Below are 22,464 nucleotides of genomic sequence, written 5' to 3'. Positions count from 1 at the left end.
CTAAGATTCCTTTTCATAAAGCCTCATATTTCCTGCTCATGTATTTCCTTTATCAAAGCGGGGAGGAGGGGGGCATCAGAAAGTCATTGCAGCTGTTGTAATGGTCATTTAGGATGTTGTCTGACCGTTTACAAATGAAAACATTCCCCCAAAATTTTTTATTCTGCTCATGTTTCTGCTCTCACTGTGAAATGTCTGGAGTCGTACAACCAAAATATCAAACATGTCAGAAATCTTCTTGACCAGTCAGGAGCAGGTCAGCAGGTCGCAGTCGGGCCGTGGTCGGCCGTCATACCCCTCTGTACACAGCACGACAAACAACCCCCGATCCGACTGAAAGTCAGCCGGACTTCAAAAGGAGTAGTGCGACTCAAAATTCATGGCTGAATCGGTGGAAAATCCCACAGTGTACACCCAGCTTAAGCCGCCTGAGTGCACCCTCTGGTGGGAAGGAGGTCTGATACAACCCCTGTCATGCTCTGGATGTCCTTGCATCTTAAAAGGGGCATGGGAAAATAATCTGGGGTGACTGAGTGGTCCATATGAAATTGTCTAATGTGAGAAGGATCTGATTTATTTGGTAAAAGTCAGCAAAAAGACTTTGTAATTCTTTATGTAATTTTGTGGTGACGGGGTAGGTTTGTGTGATCAAAACTGATCATGTATTGGATAAGCTCTTTTATTGAATACACCAAACATTTCCTTGAATGCTGATGCTGAAGGTTGCAGATGCCATATTGTCCCATAATTAACACCATTTTCACTATCTGTGGATTTATCTCAAGTTTTCATAATCATAACTTCTCGCTGAAGAAGCTGCTTGATTTCCCAAACTAAAACCAACAATGTTTGTTGCTTGGGAATAAACCTGATTCTCCTGTTACTATAACAGGTTAAACTTTGCACCACCTTTGTTACTCTTTGATAGCTACATCACTCATTGATAAGCAGCTTGTGTTGCCTTGCTCTGGTTTTTTAGTGGAAAAAGAAAGTGTGATTAAAATGAGGGCAGCCAAACTTCTGGATAAACAGACTTTGGTATAAATATTTAGCCAGACATGAACCAGTTAAGACGTTTGATGCTGTGGAGTCCATCAGCTCCTTCATCTTCTTCAACCTAGATTTCTCTCTCTGTCATATAACACTATTATGTCGACTAAAGATCCCTTTGATCTCTCTCTGTCCCGTCAGTGTGTTGGTAATGCAAAGTAGTTTGCCTCAGTTTTGGCAGGGCTCACATTTCGCATGTTAATTCATTTAGCCCTCAGGTGCTGAACAGCTATTTTGAAGAGTGAATGAAGCAAGACACAGGAGGTAAAGGAGAGTCAGGGGGCAGCCAGCGCAACGTAAAACCCTGCGTCAACCTCTCATGACAGCTCTGATCACAGAGACGGAGTGTGAGGAAGAACGTGTGATCAAAGGCTCCTGCCTACCTACCTGCTGTCTGTCAGAGGAGAGGTATGCAGCTCTGCGTGAGTGAATGTGTGTGTGAGTTTTTCACTTCAGAGCTGAGTTGGGCAATGACAGCACCAGAGAGAGAGAGAGAGAGAGAGAGCGAGCGAGCTCTAACCTGTTTCCATGGAGTGGAGAAGCAGCTGATGGATTAAAGGGTTATCAGTCTGTAAGCGGAGAGGAGCCAGTGATGAAGAAAGAGTGGACAGAAAGCGGAGAGCTGTCAGGTGCGGTGCCAGCCGGAGCGCAGGAAACAGCTGATGGTGCTCGTGACAGGAAGGAGAGGGAGCTGTGATGAGGACGTCAGCATATCAAAGGAAAGGTTTTTTGAATGACAGTACAGAAAGATAGGAGCTTTGAGATAGGACTGGTGAGGTGGCTGAGTAATAATGAGACAAGTGAGCGATGCCAGTGTGAAGGAAAGAGGCTGTTTAGTTGCTCATTTCTTCCTCAATCCAGACTTGTAACTGCAGCAGTGAGATGATGAATATCAAAGCCTACACTTTGCAGAAATGACAAAAATGACCATTTAATATCAAATATTGGGTTTTTGCCTCAGCTATCAGAGATTTTCACAGAGGAGTTGTGTTTGGTTTTACAGTCTCACAACACATCAGCTGTTGCCTGATGATGGTGTGCATCCTCTTGGAGAGAGTCAAATGAAAGTCAGTTATTTAAGGCCTTAAACAGGGCTCTTTTCAGTTTAACCAAGGAAAACTCCTGACCATCATCTTCCTTTGTATGTTGTTTGTTCAAAATCTTGATACTTGAGAAGCATTCTGGTTATCTTTGCAAAGTTGATGAACATTAGAATATTTTTTTTATCAGTCTGACTCAAGAATTCAGTGCTTCAGCCTTGGTAAAAATGAGTTTCCATCTTTTAAATCAATATCTGCATCAGTCCTGAATAGTTATGTTGAAAGGTACTCATCTTTTATGCATTCACATCCAAAAAGACTCAGTAGACCCACTGTCTGTGCAGCCCATATACAGAATAACATTCGTCTGCAGAGCCAAATTGATTACAGGATGAGTCAATGTGCATTCAAACTTGGTTTTGCCGCTGTTAGATTTCATACTGCCCTCAGCTCTTTTCAAAGTTTCACAAACTTCACAAATTGACTCAAAATATACTGAATAAAAAAAGGCTTCAAGATTAAAGTAATGTTTTGCTGTTTTCTGTCCGATTCTCTGTCTCTGTCTGTACTCCTCGATCAATTTAGGCATAAAAAACCCTCCAAAAAATAGGAAAAACCTATTTTTTTATATTAGAACAACTCGCAAACCAAAAATGTATAAGCAGAAATTAAAAATGGCACCCTTTTTAACAATAACATTTCAATGTTGTAAGAGTTCAGCTTTCATTATACCACCATGAAAATGATGGACCTTTATTTCTAGCTAGATTGTAGCTAAACTAAATAGATGAACATGATATTGAAATATTTTCCCCGTATCAGTAGAACCTGATAAGTTCAAATCTCAGTCTTGTCTTTGAACAGGAACTAATTATGATCAAAAATGATGTTCAATCTCAACACTAATCCCCCAAAATTTCAAAGAAAATATACCTAAAATTTCTGTGAAAATTTGTAAATGTATTTAAAAAATTTCCCATAAAAAGAACCCAAAAATTTCTCCACATATTCCTCAAATGTTGCAGTAAAACTTAATCATAAAGCCTAAACTTTAATAAAAACGTTCCCAAAATTTCATTTAAATGCTGTTTTTTTCTCAAGAATTTAAATTTAGTCCCCAAAATTCAATGAAAATGACAGAAAATTCCCCCAGATGTCTTAAGAAATCCCTGAAATTTCCATAACATTCTCTAAATTGCAAAAGACACCCAATTACCAATCAGTTTTCCAGAATTAAGTAAATAAATTTCCCAAGTTTCCTGGAGAATACCTAATAATTCTCTATTTTTCATGGAAATACTCATTCACTGCAAAAAGCTTCTACAGTAACGCCGATAAAATTACAAAAATATCCTCCCAAATTCTCCCAGTATTTTAAGTAAATTACGTAAATTATCTAAACATTCTAGTAGTAGAAATAATGACTTTGTTGTAGGAAACCAAGAATGTAATGTGCATGCATGGTCTTACGAGGTTAGGGCTACTTTTACAAAAGTAAAGGCAACTTCATGACAGTTAGGGTGATAAGAAGACACTACAATGTAAGAAAAAAAGTATTCATTGCTAAAAATTTCTTGGGAAAAACCCCTTACCAATTTTTATTTCAAACGAAATGTGCTTTTTACTGTGTAAATGAACACACATTGGCTTTTATGTTGTACTGAATATGAGCTTTAATGTGGCACTTATCAGTCATACAGGCTTAAATGAGTGAATGAATGAAAGTTTTTTTATTTCAAGGAACAATAATTCAGGACCCACTGAGATCACACCCCATGAAAAGCTGTCGACATCACTGAGTCTCAGTGATCCTCTGTCATTCACTGTTATCAGAACTAAGACCATTATCCACCTCTATCACAGGAAGTTAGCATGAAGCACGGCAAAGTGCTGCAGTGTTTGCTCTTATTGTCTCTCTAACAGCAGATCCTCTTTTTAATGATTAGTGGCATTAAAAGAGTCCAGCAGGAAGAAGGTCTGTGTTTGATGCCCGCGGCTCTCTGTCCGCTCAAACGGGAACAGAAGCTTTGATCAAAGGCCAGCGGGGCCACATGTTTGACTTTCAAAGCAGAAGCGTTTAACAACCAACCACCCCCAATATTACAGGCTCGTTATGATGAGTTTTAATTGTTAGCAAACAGTTTCACTCACAGCCAGAGAATAGCAGCACTTCTAGAAACAACCTCCAGATGATAAATCTGCTTTAGTATTAGAAAACAGGAAACTGTCATGATTTCAGAATGTTCCTGTAGATTCTGCTGCGAACAGCTGCTGTCAATGTGATACTCAGAGATAAGGCGTTGTTATTGTCCAATTTTTGATTATCCAGGCATGGCCGCCTTGCTTGAATGAATGCAGCTGACGTGAAAACCAAAGATAATTTGCATTTTCTTTTAAAGATAAAAAACACAACATCCTGTTTGCTGTTGAAGAAATGAGGACATTTCTACATGTTTGACACATGACAAAACTCTAAATCTCAGTTTAAATTGATGTTTCACATTTAGTTGCTCATACCATCTCCTATTACTTAGTTACTCTAGTTAATTAGTTAAAATTGATCAAAGCTAAGGGAAATCTCTTCAACTAGAGATGTTTAATTCCGGAAAGTAGCTCTTTATGCATAGATACAATAAAATGCAGAGCTTTTAAAAACAGCCTCTTAGCATCACCTGAAATACAACATGTTTATAATCCCATTAAAACCAATGTCCTCTTGTTACTTTATGATGCATCATCATTTTCATTTATCACAAGAGCCTTGTCTGAGAGGCCGTCTTCTCTCTGAACATGCATAAAAACATAACGGCACAGATGACTAACAAGCTCACTGGCATTGGCATGGCAACCAGCAGAGCTTGACTGTAAGCATAATGAGCGGCGCTGGAATAAATGTGGACCAGTCAGATTGTTTGTCTAAGGCTGTCATGTTCTCCTGCATAACTGCTAAAAAGACAATTTGTCTAAAGCAGGGAGAAAGTAGAAGTTTTCACCCTGTCTTCTTTTTCAATGTGTCTGTTTGGTCTTTAGACAAAAATGCTTAATTTGTTGTCATGCTCTATTTAACAGTTTAGGCATTAGCTGAGTGATCTTTCAGATCCTTTTCCTTTTTTATCTGATCTCACTGAGTTTCAAGGATTCAACGGTTTAGTCTTTTTTTCCATTTTGTACGTGCTGTTGGTGAAGTGGGTCAACATAAATGCCCTTTGAATGTTATAATAAAGTTAATAAAAAACAAACTTTAGCTGGGTAAAGGTCTGCTGTTCTACATCTTAACTGGTGTGAAAAGCTCTGTTGTATCCGTACATCAGCTTATGTGGATGACCTAAAAAGTCATTTTAACTTGGCTTCAATGATTAAGGACTTAGTGGGTAACATGGACAAAAGTTCACAGTGTAAGTCCATACAAATCCTAAACAAAGTTTCATCTGAACAAAAATGAATTCATGAAGCAAATAGTTTGTTTTTAATGCTCTATTTAATGATAAAGTTCATTTACATATTGTATTATCCCTGTGCGTACATACATACATCTATGTGTGGATCTTTTGTGCAATATAACACATAAATACAGCTACAGTATATAGGTCTGGAACCCAGAGAATGGGCCCTCCCCAGCTGAAATTTATTGGTATCAATGCATGTGTATTGTATCAGTAGCATTAGCATTAGTAGCATGTGTCCCGTCTTAGTTTACTTATTTTGGAGCTGAAAAAAGTGACAAGCTATTTTTTTGTTGAAATTATTAATCTAATCCAATTATGGACCAATTCTTGCCACTTTTTAACCACTTTTCACCTCTGTTTCTGGCCATTTTTGCCACTCTTTAACTCATTTTCACCACTTTTTCTGTCTGTATTTGTCAATTTCAACCCACATTTAACCAATTTTGCCACTTTCAACCAATTTTTTATTTCTTATGACCCATTTTTGCCACTTGTAAGCCCTATTACCACTTTCCATTAATTTTTTCCTCTTATCACTATTATTTAATTATTTTCCATTAGTTATGACCGTGTCTTTTACTTATTCCACTGGATCAAGATGTTTGTGCACATCATGGCTTAGCTATGAAGTCTGTCCTTACTTTCCTAACGGTTCAGGTCAATGTACCCATCCAGATAGTCAACATTACCACAAGAAAGGTCATTTTGATTGAAGAAAAGAGGCTTACACTAAAAAAGCTGTATTGTATTACAGCATAAACACATCAACAGTTTTTGTTGCTTTGATAAGAGTTGTTTTTATTAAGGAAAAAAACAATGGCCTGGACCATGATTTTGCAGACCTCCTTGGGTCCCCGATTTGGCTTGGCCCCTGAAAGCTCTCCCTTTTATCCTCCTGCACCTATGTACGTTATCTCTTGCAATAATACATGCATAAACACACCTGTATATGCAAATTCTGTGCAACAGGTATTTGCAATAATGCCAACACTTTAAATAGACAGGCCAAGTAAGTAAATAAATCAATTTTAACTCAATACAAATCTGCATCCTTGTCCTTCTGACATGATCGATGTTGTTTTTTCCCTTTTTTCAAACATTTGCTGTTTTTATGTTGCAGACACACTCCCTGCATAGACTTGGACAACTTTCTACCCTTCCTATGTCGAATACATTCAGCATCTAACATATCTGTCTCCAGTCAGGTCTTTGTGAACTCCTTAAAATAAATATTAAAGAGAACTCGTTTAGAGGAAGGCAAATAAAAGAAGCACATAAAGTTTAAGAAAGCGCCTAAAACGGATTGCAGTAATACACTATCCCCTCTCGCTGTTAGACACACAACCTCAGCAAGACGCTGAGATTACAAGTCCTGGCCTCAGGCTTTGTTTCTCATATCTCATCATCAGTCAGCCGCTGTTACATAACCTCTGTCTGTGTGAGTGTGTGTGCGCACAGAGCAAGTCAATTTCATTTATACCGCGCCAAATATTAACACAAGTTATCTTTTCATGCAGAGCAGGTCGAGACAATATTCTGGGAGGAACACAAACACACACACACCAAACAGCTTTTTACTGTTTTTTAAATGAAAAATGCATTCAAATGAGGCTTTCTGACGACTCGTATGTTTCCGTGGGAGCTGGCTTGCTTTTGTGAAACTTGAGAAAGTGAAGCTGCAGCCTCTGATTCAGCTGTTCAGTCTCATTCAGTGACTCTTAAATCCCCTTTTCAGTGCTTTTTAATTAAATAAGACAATGGCACCATGTTAATTAGGATTAATTATTAAGGATGCACAGTATTATCTGCATAATATTGGAATCAGCAGATAATAGCTTAAAAAGGTTATAATCAGTATTGGCATATTAGAAGAATTCATTTTAATTTGGAAGTACAAGCTCCATTTAAAGGTCACATTTTTATTTAGAGCTCTAGAGTTTAGTGTCTGCAAGCAGGTTGTTTCAGAGAAGTTTATAGCTCTCAGAAAGGCACATGAGGCTCGGCTTACTGTTAGATAAATGTAGCACTTATTGTGCATTTAACCCAAAGAAGTTTCTCATTACCGAAAATGTGTTGAAAAGTATAAACTATCGTTAATTGTAGAGCCAGATGTTATTCTTAAACAGACTTTTATTATAAGGGTATCAGATCAAGTCTTGTGGTCCTTCACTGACCTCTGTTTGTTCATCTATCAGTGCTAACATATTACAGTTGAATGTTGGATTTGGTTAGCTACAAATGAATGGCCTGCTTTGTTTATTTGACAAATTTTAATGAAGAGAAATCCTCAAAGTCTTTGGTGATTAGACTCCACTGTGATGACTTTGTGTTCTGTACTTACCCCACTATGGAGTCTAGACACTGGTGGTAGTGGTGATGAGGGATGCAGAATCAGATTAGGAGTAGACTACTGAGAGGCTGGACCAGGAACCAATGAGGTGGCTTGGAGGGGGAAACTGAGATATGCAGGATGAGATGAGCAAAAGACCTATGAGGATCTGGACTAGATGCTGATGGAACTGAATGGAGGTAGCTGGGGTGGAGGAGGGTTGCAGCGTGCACACTGAAATGACAGGCTGACTGTGAAAGAGAAGATGACAGATTTTAAATATGTCAGGTGCGTGATTATTGGTCAAACAAGGTTGTGGCAGAATCGGATTGGCTGAGTTCTTACGAGAGTGAATGCCCATAATCATCTGATCACCGGAGTGGAAAGAGAGAAAAAAGATGTAAGAATATGAACGAGTGGTGAGTAATAAATAAGAAAAAACAATCATCCTGCTTTATCTCCATTTTTTGTTTTCAGTTTCTTGTTTTTGGTTCTCCAAAGAAAAATGAACAAATATAAAACAATTACTTTTTTCCATCTTAAAGTGGATTATTGGGGCTGTAACATTCATTCTTTTACAACATCTGCACCAGATCACACATAAAGAACATAAAAAATGAATGTTCAAGTGATTTGTTTTTTTGGTTTCCTTTTTAGATCCGAACATAGAAATGATGAGATGGAAACAAGCCGTCTTTCTGTTCTTAGTTCCTTTATGTAAAATGAAAAAATATGTTTGTTTTTTTTTGTTTGTTTTTTTATCATTTTTGAGTTAGTTGGTTGTAAAATACACACACTTGAATCACGCCCCTACTTCTGTAACGTTGTTAGATGTGTCCAATCCAGATACGAGAAACATGCTCAGCTTCGTCCATGACTGAAGCTTCTTGTTTTGAAATAAGGACTATGCCCTCTGTACGGTGTACGAAACAGTAAACCATTATTTTTCATTTCATTAAAGAATCTGACATATTGGGGGAGAAAAGCAGTTAAAAATGGCCATCCTGTTATCACTAAGTGATTCTATAATGCTTTGCAAGTAGCTTGTAAGATGAAGACAACTTTTAACACCCTACTCCCAAATTATGAGGAAGTCTTCCATGAAATGAAACATATGTCCACTATTTCGTAAATACCCCTGATGGAGTGCAGTGTTTCTGTTGAACATAGTCCTAAATTCGACACAGTGGAGGTTGGCGGAACTGATCAGTGCATTTCTTGTCGTCTTTATTTATTGTTTCATTGAGGAGCCCCCTGGCACCAGGATGGACATATTGTGTGTTTGATATTCATTTAAATTTGCTGACTCCCGAAGGAAAGTTCCCAAAAATAAATAAGCAAAGTCAGCTTCCTAATAGGATTCTGTACTGTCAAAAAGCTGTGTAGCTATATTCTGCAGTTAAGAGTCAAGTTTTCTGCAGATTTAATGAAGCCATCAAAGCTGCTGCATTCAGCTGGCCAGTGTTAAAACAGACCCCAGTCAGGCTAATCGCCCCCACCTCCTTCCCTTTGAATTCATTCATACAGTTAAGAATCTACACTGACTGCAGCGGCTAACCTTCTTTCATAGACTACCTATAAAGTTGCTCTAATATGTTCCCACAGGAAGGCTTTCCACTCTGTAATTTGTTGACGCTGCAGAGGCTCTAAAGAGCAGCAATACTCTTAAATGCACTTATAAACACAGGCACACATAAACACACATGCACATCCACACAGTATCGCCTTGAGAAAGACTTGAGAGCGGTACTCAGGGAGGAATAATTATAGATGGCATTGAATTTCCTGCTCTGCACCATGTGCAAGCAGTGTTTAGCCAAGAGGTTTGCTTACTTCCCATGTTTACACCATTGCACTACTTGGCAGCAGGGCTGCATTATTGTAGTTTTTCTGAATGTCTGCAGAGGAGGGAGAAGAGTCGGGGGACATTGGGCCGTTTCATGCACCAGTAGCCTGTTTCTTTAGTCGGTTTCACCCATTGAAGCACTATGACATTCATATTTAGTCTAGCTGATATGAGAACTCACCAAAGGCGTCCCATACTCACATTCACTGTGCGCACTACTCAATATTTCTACTTTTGTTTTCTCACACAGCTTGTAGGCGAGGACATGTTGTTTGTATGCATAAGTAATTGACAGCTAGCCTGAAGATATGTGTATTTACTGCATGTTTATGCATGAAGCACTGCTCTCCCTGTACCTGGAGCTGTTGTATTTGTTACAGAGAATAGGTTGTAATTGAATATTCTCCTCCCTGAGCTGGCTGTGAAAGCTCATTACCTGCCCCTCTGCGCAAGAGAGTCCAGGGAGAAGGAGCAGGGACCCTCAGGGGGAGAGAAAAAGAGAGCAAGAGTGAGTTAAGAGCTTGATTCGGTCGAAATCAGAGTTGGAATAAAGGAAAAGAAGAAAAGCGGAGACATAGAGGTACTGATGGATGACTAATAATTGGGTGTTGCTCCACTGTGAGCTGCCAGAACAGCTTCAGCGTTATGTAACTTTTATTCAAGCTTTTTCTGCTGATTTGTCACCTTATTCTAGTGGAAATGTGTGTGATTAGTCTTCTTGTTCTTGTCGTTGGGACTAATTAGAGCTGTTCAGATGCTGCCTTGATGCCAGTGCTGATGCCCACCTACACCAAGACATTTCATAATGGGCCTGCATTGTCTGCATGTGTGACATTCAATCCAACCAAAGACAGCTTTTTCCTGTCATATATTTCACTATCAAAGTTTTCCTAAAGATAATGTTTAGTCTTGACTTGTTCTCTTGAACCCCATACCCTGTCTCATTTTGTCTTGTCCGCTGAGTGTCTCGTCACACTCCTACTGATAATAAATACCTATTATTTGTGGACATTTGCTCACATTTTCTTGCTTTGACCAACTTGCACTCTGTTTATGATACACTGATGTTTAATGCGACTGAAACCAATGCTTTGGTGATAACTGTTGGTTTCTGATCAGTGTATTAACAGTTTAGCCTGGTTTATAACGCCTCACCGAACCTACACAGCAGCTACGCTGTAGTAAGCACTAATACTTGTGCGTTGGTTGTTGGCGTCCCTCTGCAATACTCCACCCAATCTCTACTTGGCAGTTTGTGCCAGTTCCTAGTCTGCCTGCCATGTTTCCTGTTTTGTGCCCAGGAACTGAGGAACTGAAACTGAGCATATTAGTTTAAAGTTGGAGCTGCTAAACATTGAGCAACTGCTGATTATATTTCATCTTTTAAAAGAAGATAAAAGGGGAAATCAAAGGAGATTAAAAGTACAGCCACTGAATTAAAAGTGGGGAAATAGCAGAGGACATGAAAATTGTTTTGCACTTGTTCAGCCATTGATAGATGTGAATGAGGAAATTAATTTCTGACATTTCAGGATGCCAACAAGTATATTGGACTTGTTGTTTTGCCATCTGCAGTCTACAATCTGCAACTTCACTTTATTTCACCAGAGTGGACCAGGTCACAGCAGCCAAAAGGCTAATAATTTTTGCCGTCCTCCATCTCCATCATCTGTCTTACCTTATCATAACATTTTTTATGTTTTTTGATCATTTCAAGATCAAGACATTTATGATATCCTGGTCCTGTTTGGAAGTTGAGGGAAACTTTAAGTGTACAGCGTCATTCAGTGCTTGTTGGGACAGCGCATATTATCCTGGTGAGTCTAGCTGTTGTTTCTACCTGCTAATAAGATCAGTGTTGTTTGTCGATAAAGACTAGTGTTGCTGCAGTGTTTTACCTTCGTACGGCTTGCAAAATATCTGGTGTTTAAAGAAACGTGAGATAGATATTTATTAAAAAAAACATTTTTGTTGTGAATTGTTAGTGACATGTTATGAACAATGTTAAAATAGTGTTACATACTGTTGCATAAAGTTGGTAATGTTTTGGAAGATAGTGCTTGTTTTCTAGTAAATAATATTAAGTTTCACACAATAAAGCTGCAGTTTTATGCTATTTACCATTATAAAATGGGATTTTTTTTTTTTTTAACTATATTTTTGGTCTCTTTGTGCCTTTATTCACAGAGGAGGGCAGTGGATGGAGTCAGAAACTGAGGAGAGGCATGCGGGAAAGTAGCCACAGGCCTGGCCTGAACCCAGGCCACCTACACACATGGTGCTCACCTTGACCATTTGGCCATTTGTGCCCTTAGATTTTTAGTTTTAAAGGCCAGTATGATAAAGAGCTTTTCATAATAGTTTAACTTAGTAGATTAGACCCTGCACTTTTTTGCTTGTCTTTGAGTGTTCCACTTTTTAAGTGAAGTAAATAGATTGGTCTATTAAGTTAAAACTTCTGTGTAAATGTCAGGGAAATTAGTCATTTGAAGCATGTTTTCAGGGAAGATAGTTGAAAGAGAATGGAGAAAGCAGCAGAGGATGGAAAGAGGGAGGGAAGCAAAAAGAGAGGCTGAAATATGTGCAGGTTGATGATGATAGGAGCGAGTCAGAGTTTACCTTGTTTAATTGAAGAGAGCACACTGCCTCTTGTTATTCTAGCCTTGTGCATTCCTCCACTGTAAGCCATTCAGAGAAAGAGGGAGGAGGGGAGGCAGAGATTGCTGCAAAGAGACGAAGACAATGTGATGTGACACAGTTGGGGGGGGGGGGGGGGGTGTAGAGCTATCTTGTAGAAGTTATCAGGTTAAGCCACCCACCAGCGGCTGTCACCATGGTGACACCATGGCAACAGTCAGGTGTTCAACTAGGAAGGAGCAAGACCTTGCTTATGTAAAGGTGCTTCCTGCTCTCATTATTTCTGTCTCCATCCATCTCATTCATATTCATTCACAGTTTTTTTTTTCTATAGGTTGTAAGAATACCAAGAATAAGTGAGAATAACTTTACATCTGTCAGTGTAATGTTTAACAAGTTCCTGATTTATGATCACTGCCTTGTCTTTGTTTATTTCAAAGGGTGTACAAAGTGCTAACATACTGTATGTAGGAGTGTGATAATCCTTTAATGGTGTGGTAACTTATCAGGAAAGTCAATACTCTCTGATTACAGCTTCATGAATTATTGTTTTTGTTTGTTTTTATCACGACTATTAAAGAGACATTTTAAAGGTGTCATCTTTTTTCTGAAAGCTTTATCATTTTTGCTTGTCTATTCTGAAAACATGCAGTGTTTTATTGATGATTATGATCTTCGTGTGATCTCTTATAGGCAGCTTATAAACTATACGTTTTATGGGGTCAGTGTTGAGGTCAGTGTGGGTGTATACATAATTTTGCATAGTGTGAGTGTGTATGTGTTTGCTTGTTTATGGCTCTTACATTCTTAAACCTATAAGCTGATTTGATAACAGGCTTACACAGATCTATGTTTCAATCCGTCGGCGTTAGCTGTGTTACATCACTGCAGCCGCCTCTGTCTCTGTTTGTGTATATATGCTGTATGTATGCATGTCTGTGTGTCTGTGTCACTCAGCACAGGGAGTTAGGTGGGGCTGGGGCGTTGTGGTGTTCAGGGCAAACAGACGCTTGGCACATGGATACACCCTAGGAACAATGACACACACGTGTTTGTGCCACACAGGCACTGCAGGCGAGATACACGCACTCACTCACACATAAAGACCTTTGCTCTGGCTCTTAAAGGAGTACTGTACAGAATACTAGGGCTGCACAGTAAGCTGAATTTTCACGATTTTGGCCTGAAACATGATAGACGGCAAAAATGCCCATGACAGTCTTGTTGTGGACTGCAGATCTCAGACGCCCCACTTTAAGACCATTATAGTGAGACGCCACATCTGTCAGAACAGAAATACGTGCTAAAACTTTCAAAATAAAATCATATTAAACTTCAGGTTAGGGTAAGGGTAAAGGTAAGGGTTAGGCTAACAAAAGTTGAAAGTTTAGATTCTTATTAAAAAATGTTTGATGAAGTAAACTTTCTACTCACTGGAAAAAGCTTGTCCTCCATGAAAACACTCTAATGTATCTAACAAAGCTCCTTAGCTCCTTGGGATAAAGCTATCAGAGTTACCAGATGTGTAGATAATGTAGCTTACAAAGTTACATAGCTCACAGAGTTAAACCTAAGCTAATTAAAGCTACATTAGCTATAGTACAGAGATGTTGTAGGTAGCATAGCTAGGTAGCTTTCATAGTTAAATCTAAAGCTAACTAGACTATCTTAGTTACATAGATAATGTAGCTGCTATGCATATAATGTAACTAACAAAGCTACGTAGCTCACATGGTTAAATATAAAGCTAAGAAAGCTACCTTAGCTATAGTACAGAGATGTTGTAGGTGGCATAGCGAGGTAGCTTACATAGTTAAATCTAAAACTAACTAAGCTATGTTAGTTTCATAGATAATGTAGCTGCAATGTAGATAATGTAGCTAACAAAGCTACATTAACTATAGTAAATAGATGTAGGTAGCAAAGCTTGGTAGCTTACATAGTTAATTCTAAAGCTAACTAAACTATGTTAGTTACATAGATAATTTAGCTGCTACATTGATAATGTAGCTACATATCTAACAGTAAAATCTTAAATAGCAAAAGCTACATTAGCTATACAGATAATGTAGGTAACACAGCTACAAAACTAACACAATTAAATGTAAAGCATATGTTAACTACATTAGCTATGTTAGTTATTTAAGCTATGCAGGTTTTGTAGCTACATAGCTAGATCTAAAGCTAACAAAGTTATGTTAGCTACACTGGTTATGCAGCTACATTGGTAAGGTAGCTAAAGCTAAAGCAAACTAAACTATGTTTGATGTGTAGGATTATGCTACATTTGGTAAAGCTAGACCCATTTTATAATTAGTTCCTGGACTGTGGGCTCACATTAGTTTTGTTAACTTTAGTTAAATTTAATGAAGCTACTTTGGTTTATATAAGCCACTGCTAAAGCGAGCAACCATTTGCAAAACTGCTTCTAAAATGGTTCTAAACATAATCAGTCCAAGATCAGACCTCTGGCCTTTTTAATTTTTATTCATGAAATGTTGCTTAGTGTGTAATGTTACAGTGTGTTTATGCCACACAGCCTTCATCATGATCAAAATGTATCAGGAGAATAATAACAAATCAAGTATCAGAACTAAAAGAGGGGGTCACTATGTCTGATAAGATGTTTTTGTACTCATGAACAGTTCTGAACAGTCCTTCTTTCACCAGAGATTGTTATTTATTTATTGTTATTTATTTTATTTTTCTGATTGATGTTCATTTCATTTTGTGCTGGAATGACCGGCTGTTTTGTTCAATCCCTTCTCTGACTGTCACTGAAATAGAAATCTGTGTCTGTTGATGAATCGTTGTGTTAGGTGAGGAGTTTTCTGTGGCTGTTAAAAGCCCCACAGAGATAATTTTCCTGCTGCTTCAGAGGTGCTGTTTAGTGACTCACTCTGACCTTTGAATGAAGAGGATAAACAAAAAAAACGTCCACTATGAACAAGAGTCTCATGCTATCAGTTACTTAGGAGGGCTGGCTTTTATGACCAACTTCTGATATCTGCTATTCATGACAGGGTTCACACTTTTGAGCATTTGTAGACATGCACTGACTGAGAAAATTAGGACAAATACCAACATTTAAAATAACAACTTAGCCAGTTGCACTCCTTTTGGTGCAAGACTTCCACTTTGCCAATATTTTCTCTCATGTTTAAATGTAAATTAAATCACAGTCTTAACAGGTGACTTCTAATAAAAAAAGGGGTAAAAAGACTGGTTGAATGGGCTAAATAGTGGCAAAAAAGGTGAACAAAGGCAACAATTATCGAAAATGGCAAAAATGGATTAATAGTGGCAAAAACAGGCAGAAAGCATGGTGGAAACTGTTTAAAAGTGACAGATACAGGATTAAAATGAGCTTACGTGGGATTGGAAAGTGGCAAAAATTCGTTAAATTGGAAAAATGGACAGAATAGAGGTTGAAATGGGGTTTTAAAATTAGAAAAAAATAGGTTGAAAATGGAAAAATATGTTGGAAAAGAGATGAAAAGAGGTTAAAATGTATATATAATAATGTATGTATATATATATATACATATATATATATATATATATATATATAATATATATAATAAAAATAGGGGGAAAGAGGCAGAAATGGGACAAAAATGTGCAAAATTTGTGAAATGTGGCAAATAAAAATAGTAGAAGTGGCAGAAAAAGAATTCCAAAGAGGTTAAAGGTGGCACAAATACATAATTTCAATATCGGCTCTCAATAATAGTTTGGCACAGTTTTCAGTTCCAAAATGAGGCAGGACGCTAGCAGCAATGCTACTTATCCAACATACATACATCGATACTATCAATTAATCATAACTGAGTAAGGCCAGCTCTTTAGGTTTGTCAGGGGCCCAGCCAGATCTGTGTGCAGGCCTTATACTAGCTGGGAGCAGCAAAATACTGAATCAAAGACAAAGAAATGGAGGGTAAAACGGATGAGACAGGAGAGAAGATAGAAAGGAAGTCAGGGAGACAGATGGGAGTTGATCCTCTGGAAGGATGCTCCTCGGAGTCCTCATATCCTTCTCCTGTTTCCTATTAAATAACAGAACCTGAACTTGCCTGCTTCCTGATTGGACAGAGTTTAATGTGACATACAGGGGAATTGTTTGTGTAAAATATGTCCTAAGATCTTTCTCATGAATGTTCTGTCTTGTTTTATCTGTGTTGCAGATAAACCTGCGGCTTATTTTAGTCAGCGGGAAGACGAAAGAATTCCTCTTCTCCCCCAATGACTCAGCAGCGGACATCGCCAAACACGTTTATGACAACTGGCCGATGGGTGAGTAGCTGCTTTAAGTCACCTCTGTGGTTATTACAAGTAAAAGTAACTGACAGTGATGCAGCTGTAATTACATTAGGAAAGGTTTCTACTCTAAAAAGCATTTTTTTGTTTTTGGCCAAGTCTTTCTGACTTGCTTTTGCACATCAGTGAATCAATACAGCATCAAAATTTTGGATTCATCATTCTCAACTGATTGATGACTGCTTAAAAGCTCCTCTACTTAAAATATCTTACCTAAATAACAACTATGTTTAATATGAATGAAGGCTGAAATGCTGTCAGGCATCAGATCTCTGGACATTAGGTCATGCAGCCTTAGTTAAATTGTTAAAAAAAATGGCAACAGTAAAAACAATTTTCACAGCAGCTGAAGACGATGCCCGTGGACTCCTGTCTTTCACAGCTGCTGTTAAAATTGGTTTTTCTGTTGCCAGAAGAGGAAGTTGGTGGCCTGGGCAAACCATAGCTAGCTTCACTTTGTATTATAAACATGGCATACAGATGTGAAGGCCATGCAGTGTCAGGGACATTGATGCATTTGATTTGAATATTAGTGAGAATTTTTTTTCATCACGGGCAACCAAAAATGAAGCAGAAAAAATATGAAACTAAAGCAATGCATCGTGGTACATGTAGTCACTGCTTAAAGCAGAGCTTGGTCAATCAAGCAAGGCCTGACCTTGCAAAGCAGATGGATACGCTATTGCCTTGTTTTTCACTGGCAAATCCATCTTGCAAAGCTTTGAACCGTTTGGACCCGGTTAGAAAGTGACAGGACCAATCAGAGACGAGGGGCAGTACTTTCAGGCGCAGCAGAGTCGTGACGTAAACAAGCAGCAGCAAGAGCTGGTGCAGTTATGGAGGAAGAGATTAGCGTGGATGCTGCTTAAGTGCCAGTTTTATCAGAACTTGACAACATTTCTTGTTAAAAGAAGAACAAAGAACAGCAGTGAGTTGTTTTCTTTTCAAAAATGACAAAAGTTGAGTACTTACATGTCTATAGTCGCCATGTTTCGCGTTATTCCTCAGTAGCTGCGCAAGCGCAGTACGATAGCTGCTACGTCACGTGTTTTGTTGCTCTTATTGGCCCGTAGAGATGTGATAGACAGAACATTCATCCAATCACACTGTGAGTTTTTTTCAAATCCTCTGCCTTCTCTCAAACGTTTCCTATTGAAGCTTTCCGAGATGGATGTGTGAAACAAATCCATCTGGCTTGTCAGGTTACAGAAGCCCTAAAAGCCCTGCATTTAAAGTGACAAGAATGATATTGAATTAAGATAAAGACTTTAGCTGACGTAGGTCTGTTAGTCCAGCCTAAAAACCTTCATTCACTTTTGTTCATACGGCAGATGTTTACAGCTAATTTTTAAAGTCAAAATATCAGCTGGCAGAAATGTTCATATCTGCCGATACAGATATAATGCCGAAAATGCTGTGCATCCTTACCCTTCTTTATTCATCAAAAAGTAGCCATCAGTGGTCAAATAGAGAAGCAAGGATGCAACGCCCTTGGGATAAATCATGATGCATTGTGATATTGAATTGAATCAGACTGTTTACAGGATTATCTATACGATATGGTGCACTTTATTTATTTAATCAAATTGAGATCATTGAAGATGCACACCCCTAATTTGCAGAAATAAGACAAAATAAAACAATTCCCCCCTTATGAAGAAGAGATGAACGATTTTAAATGTGATTTTGTTTTATGTGAGAGATTCTTGTGCTTCTGTGACTAGCTACTGCTTCGGATATAAAATGACAGAACTTTGTTCATCTTGAAAAAGGGTCATGTTGCTTTAGCACTACAGTAGAAATAGAGTCTAACATCAAAGAGTATTAAATTTAAGTTTTATATAAACACCTAATAGAGGTTGCTGGCACAGTTTAGGCATTATGGGTGTTTTCCTCTTCAGCATTCTGCTTATAGATAATAAAGGCTAATGCTGTGTTACTTCACATTACATAAGCACAGCTGCAGTGTGTTTGCATGGGCACTAATTGCTAGCAGTTTAGCTGCTGATGCACTTGGAAAGCAGGTGATCTAAGCTGAGCTGTATTTTCTCTAACAGATAAAATGAGATGAAAAGCTATTGCAAGTTTCCAGAGAGCTGAGATCACATTCAGACCCAATAATTGCTAATTACGGGCATGTAGCTCTGTGCAGCAGTGTGGGAGTGTACCAGTGTTTGGTGCTGGATAATAAGAGTGAACTCCTTCTCTCGGACTGATTATCATTGCATACAGGAATGTGGGCTCGCAGTACAGCCTCCACCTCTCTATAATACACCCACTCCCTAAATGCTGCTGCTCCACTGCCGACCTCACACCACCTTCAAATCTGAACCGACTGTTGCCTTTTCCCACGGTGCTCCGACTGTAGTCTGGTTTATGGCCAGCCCACTGTGGATAAAAAACTATAAATTACGCTGATGGATGCAGATTCTACTTGACAAGAGGACTTTTCCTTTTAGTTCTGTCAGTGCTGGAAGCGCCCGGTGTTCTTCCCAGACAACAGATCTGAACCCTGTGAGACCCGGAGCAGGCTCTCCATCAGCAGCAACACCCTTCGTTTGGATGGAGACAAACATCTGGCGGCCAGACTCTGCTGCCGTCTCTGTTTTCTCTCTCATTGAATGCCTTCACTTTGTCTTCTTAAGCCACACCTCGTGTTCTGCAGCTCTAATATTCAATAATGCATCCCACAAAGCCTGCATATTATATAGTCTGCATAAAACTATCTGAAATAAAGACCCATAAATGTCTTAGAATATCTTCAGTGTGGTTGTTGGTGGTCTTTTTGTTTCACCATGCAATGACAGATTGCCTTCAACCACACTATAACATTAAACTGATGTAGTTAGAGTGCTTTGACATGAACTTAGAGCCCTTTAAAGACTAGATTTATTGTGCTGATCTGCTATGTTTTTATAAAAATGGCTCGACTTTTGTGTTTTTATTGATGCAATAAAAGGTGGTGCACCATGGCCGTTTCCCCTGTAGTTGCTCAATCTTCCAAAGAAAAAAATGAGGAAGCTTGTCACGTTTTTCTCCATGTTTCTCTCTGTAACACTCTGTCCATCTGTCCTTTTTTTCAGACTGGGAGGAAGAGCAGGTCAGCAGTCCTAACATCCTGAGGCTGATCTACCAGGGCCGCTTTCTACATGGCAACGTAACACTAGGAGGTGAGAAAACACAGAAAAACCCTTTACGTGCTCGTGGACATGCACACAAACTCACAGCAGTGTGTCGCTGGAAAGTTCTTTGCTGTTCTCATCCCTTTCCTGCGCCGCCGCCGAACAGAGGTACCTCAGTGCTCTGGACAAGCCTGCTTTGACTGAGAGAGGGAGGAGAGAGGAAACAGAGAAAAAGAGGGGAAAGAGAGTGGTCAGGAAAAGGGCAAGACTGGCAGCGGCAGTAACAGCACAATGAAGAGACAGAAAAGCTGCAAAGAGGGGGGAGGGGGAGAGGGTCTCTTGAGTCTGCCCGCTTTACTTCATTTTTGGCTTTGAGGCATTTAAACTGAACCCCAAAATTTTCTGACTGGTGTTTTTGTGGTATTACGGTTATCCTTTTGCCCTTTACACTGACCCCAGTAGTGCCATCTTTCTGATGATTCTAGTATCCTCTTTAAGCAAAGGCCAAAACTCCACAGTTTTTAAATACACTCAGCTGTTAAGGTTGATTTACATTTTTTGAGTAACTTAATACAATGGTGCATATGTGGTACTGCCTCAGCTCTCCTTGATGCTGCTTAGTTTTGTTCCCAGGTTTTGTTACCCCCTACAACAACAATGGAAGAAATCCAGGCAATAGTGTACCTAGTTCTCACTCTGTGGCTTTTTATCACAGGAAGGGGACATCTTTTGTTCCAGAGACAGTTGCAAGCTGCAAGACAAATTATTTTGGAAAAGTACAGGAGAGTTTGTGTAGTCTACATAGAGAAAACACGTAGAGAGACACTACCAAAAGGTACTGTTTACGACTATGCCAAGCATTCAAAGTGTGAAAATACGTTCTTAACTATTAAGCTACATTTGTTTTCTAAAAGTAAGTAAATATTCTGGCAAAAAGAAAAATAAATAAGTTTGAAAAACTCTCGGAGAAATGACAGCAGGTAGGAATTAAAAAGCCTCCTTCTAAGCCTGGACAAGCACAACACTTGTGTATGGACTGTTTCCACAAAGTGGTCCAGTTCGGTACAGTACAGTTTTGCAATGATTTAGCACATTAAACTCTGATCTTACCCCTTTGCTGATGTCTGTCTCACCAACCTCCAACCTCGTTTGTTGTGATGGGAAATCCATCCAGATCATTTGGCTCAGCTCAGAAGGGCTGGCTGTTTGGCTCCCTAATGGCTCTTCATTTGATAATAATTTAGATTTTTAAATGTGGATTAAATAACAACAAAGGATGGACAAAAGGAAATTGGCACTCAAACGGGAGCTAGCTACAGTGGCTAACATTAGAGAGCCATTTCGTAGAAAACAGTCGTTCATGAACGACATACCTTTAGTCGGGCATTTACCCCACAAGGTTTTTTTAGGCTGATAGTTTAAGACTGTTTCAATTAAAAGCATGTTTGGGAAAATTTAGGGATTTTTTTGTATTAAGAGGCCCCACTAGCCTCAGAGCTCAGTTCAAGACCCTTATCTCCCTTCACCTGGCTCGACTACAGTAGGCTATAGGAGGTCTGCAGGACTGAGTAATTTCTGATCACCTCCAGGCCAGGTAAATAGTTTAAACTTTGGAGAAAATCTCTTTTCTTGCAAATACTGAGATCATACTCAGTGCATGTAGACGTTTTCTGATAATAATTGCAGCGTTCAGGTCCATTTAGAGCCATAAAGTACCAACCTCATCCTTTCCGATTCATCCCAAATGGTTGTCCCCCACTTCCTGACCCCCAACCGACATTCAGGATCAAACAACCTATATACAGCAGTACGAAACCAACAACAGGAGGGATGTGATTCCTGTGTAAGACCACTCATGATGCTCCTAGTGTTACTCTGACCACTCAGTGGTAAGCATTGTCTTAGCATCAGCTCAGTTTGCTTAGAACCTCATCAGATGTGAAACCACGTTCTCTGTACCAGGAAGAATTCCCTAATGGAATAAAAACAGTAGTCGAGCCTGAAGCACATAGTGGGAAAGCACCATAGAAATACTACATTATGTAACATGGTATGTTGTACTGTGTTCTGTTTGTTGTTCTACTTTATACTTAACACTACATTTGTATTTCTATAAAACCAAATGCATTTTTTCTATGTTGTAACACTTCAGTGAACAAAGTTGGAAAAATAATAAATTGCACAGCACAGGCACTATGGTACACTGTAGATTTACATCCTTTAGGGTGAGAAAGTGAGATCCTGAAATCTTTAGATGGCAGTTATTGTGTTTACCTTGTATTGGTTAAACAAGATTTAAGTCCCTCTGGGAGAAAGCTCATTCATTTTAAGGACACATTATTAAAAATACATTTATTTCAGATAGCAGTGTGTGGAGAAGTAGACATGATGATAGGACAACAATGGCTTCTGGCCCTCTTCCATGCTTACCTCCCCTTTAAATGGTAGGTAAACCTGACCATTTGAAGGGCTATATGAGAATGAATTTTATGTTGGCTAGGATGTAATGACAGAATGGGTTGTAAACAAGGAGTCCTGCTCTGTTCAGCTGTGAAAATCTCTAATATCTGATGGTATAACATTAGAGGAGTTGAGGTACTGTATCATAGTAAGGAATGAAAGAAACCTCTCAATCTTCTAAATATGAAGTGCAGCTTGGGGTGATGGATTGTTCTGT

At 38.9% G+C, this 22,464-nt stretch overlaps 1 protein-coding gene across 1 annotated transcript in view; it reads left to right on the top strand.

Annotated features, from left to right (window-relative positions):
• ubl3a (ubiquitin-like 3a) overlaps positions 1-22,464 on the top strand; it is a 59,608-nt gene that overhangs the window by 33,553 nt on the left and 3,591 nt on the right. Inside the window, exons 2-3 of the mRNA XM_041801223.1 lie at positions 16,533-16,641; positions 19,749-19,835. Of these exons, the coding sequence (XP_041657157.1) occupies positions 16,533-16,641; positions 19,749-19,835 (196 nt within the window). The remainder of the gene's footprint in view (positions 1-16,532; positions 16,642-19,748; positions 19,836-22,464) is intronic.

Source organism: Cheilinus undulatus, linkage group 12 (assembly GCF_018320785.1).
Source record: "Cheilinus undulatus linkage group 12, ASM1832078v1, whole genome shotgun sequence".
NCBI lineage: Eukaryota > Metazoa > Chordata > Actinopteri > Labriformes > Labridae > Cheilinus > Cheilinus undulatus.
The sequence above is the reverse complement of the archived record's forward strand: the minus strand, read 5'-3'. Positions and strand labels throughout refer to the sequence as shown.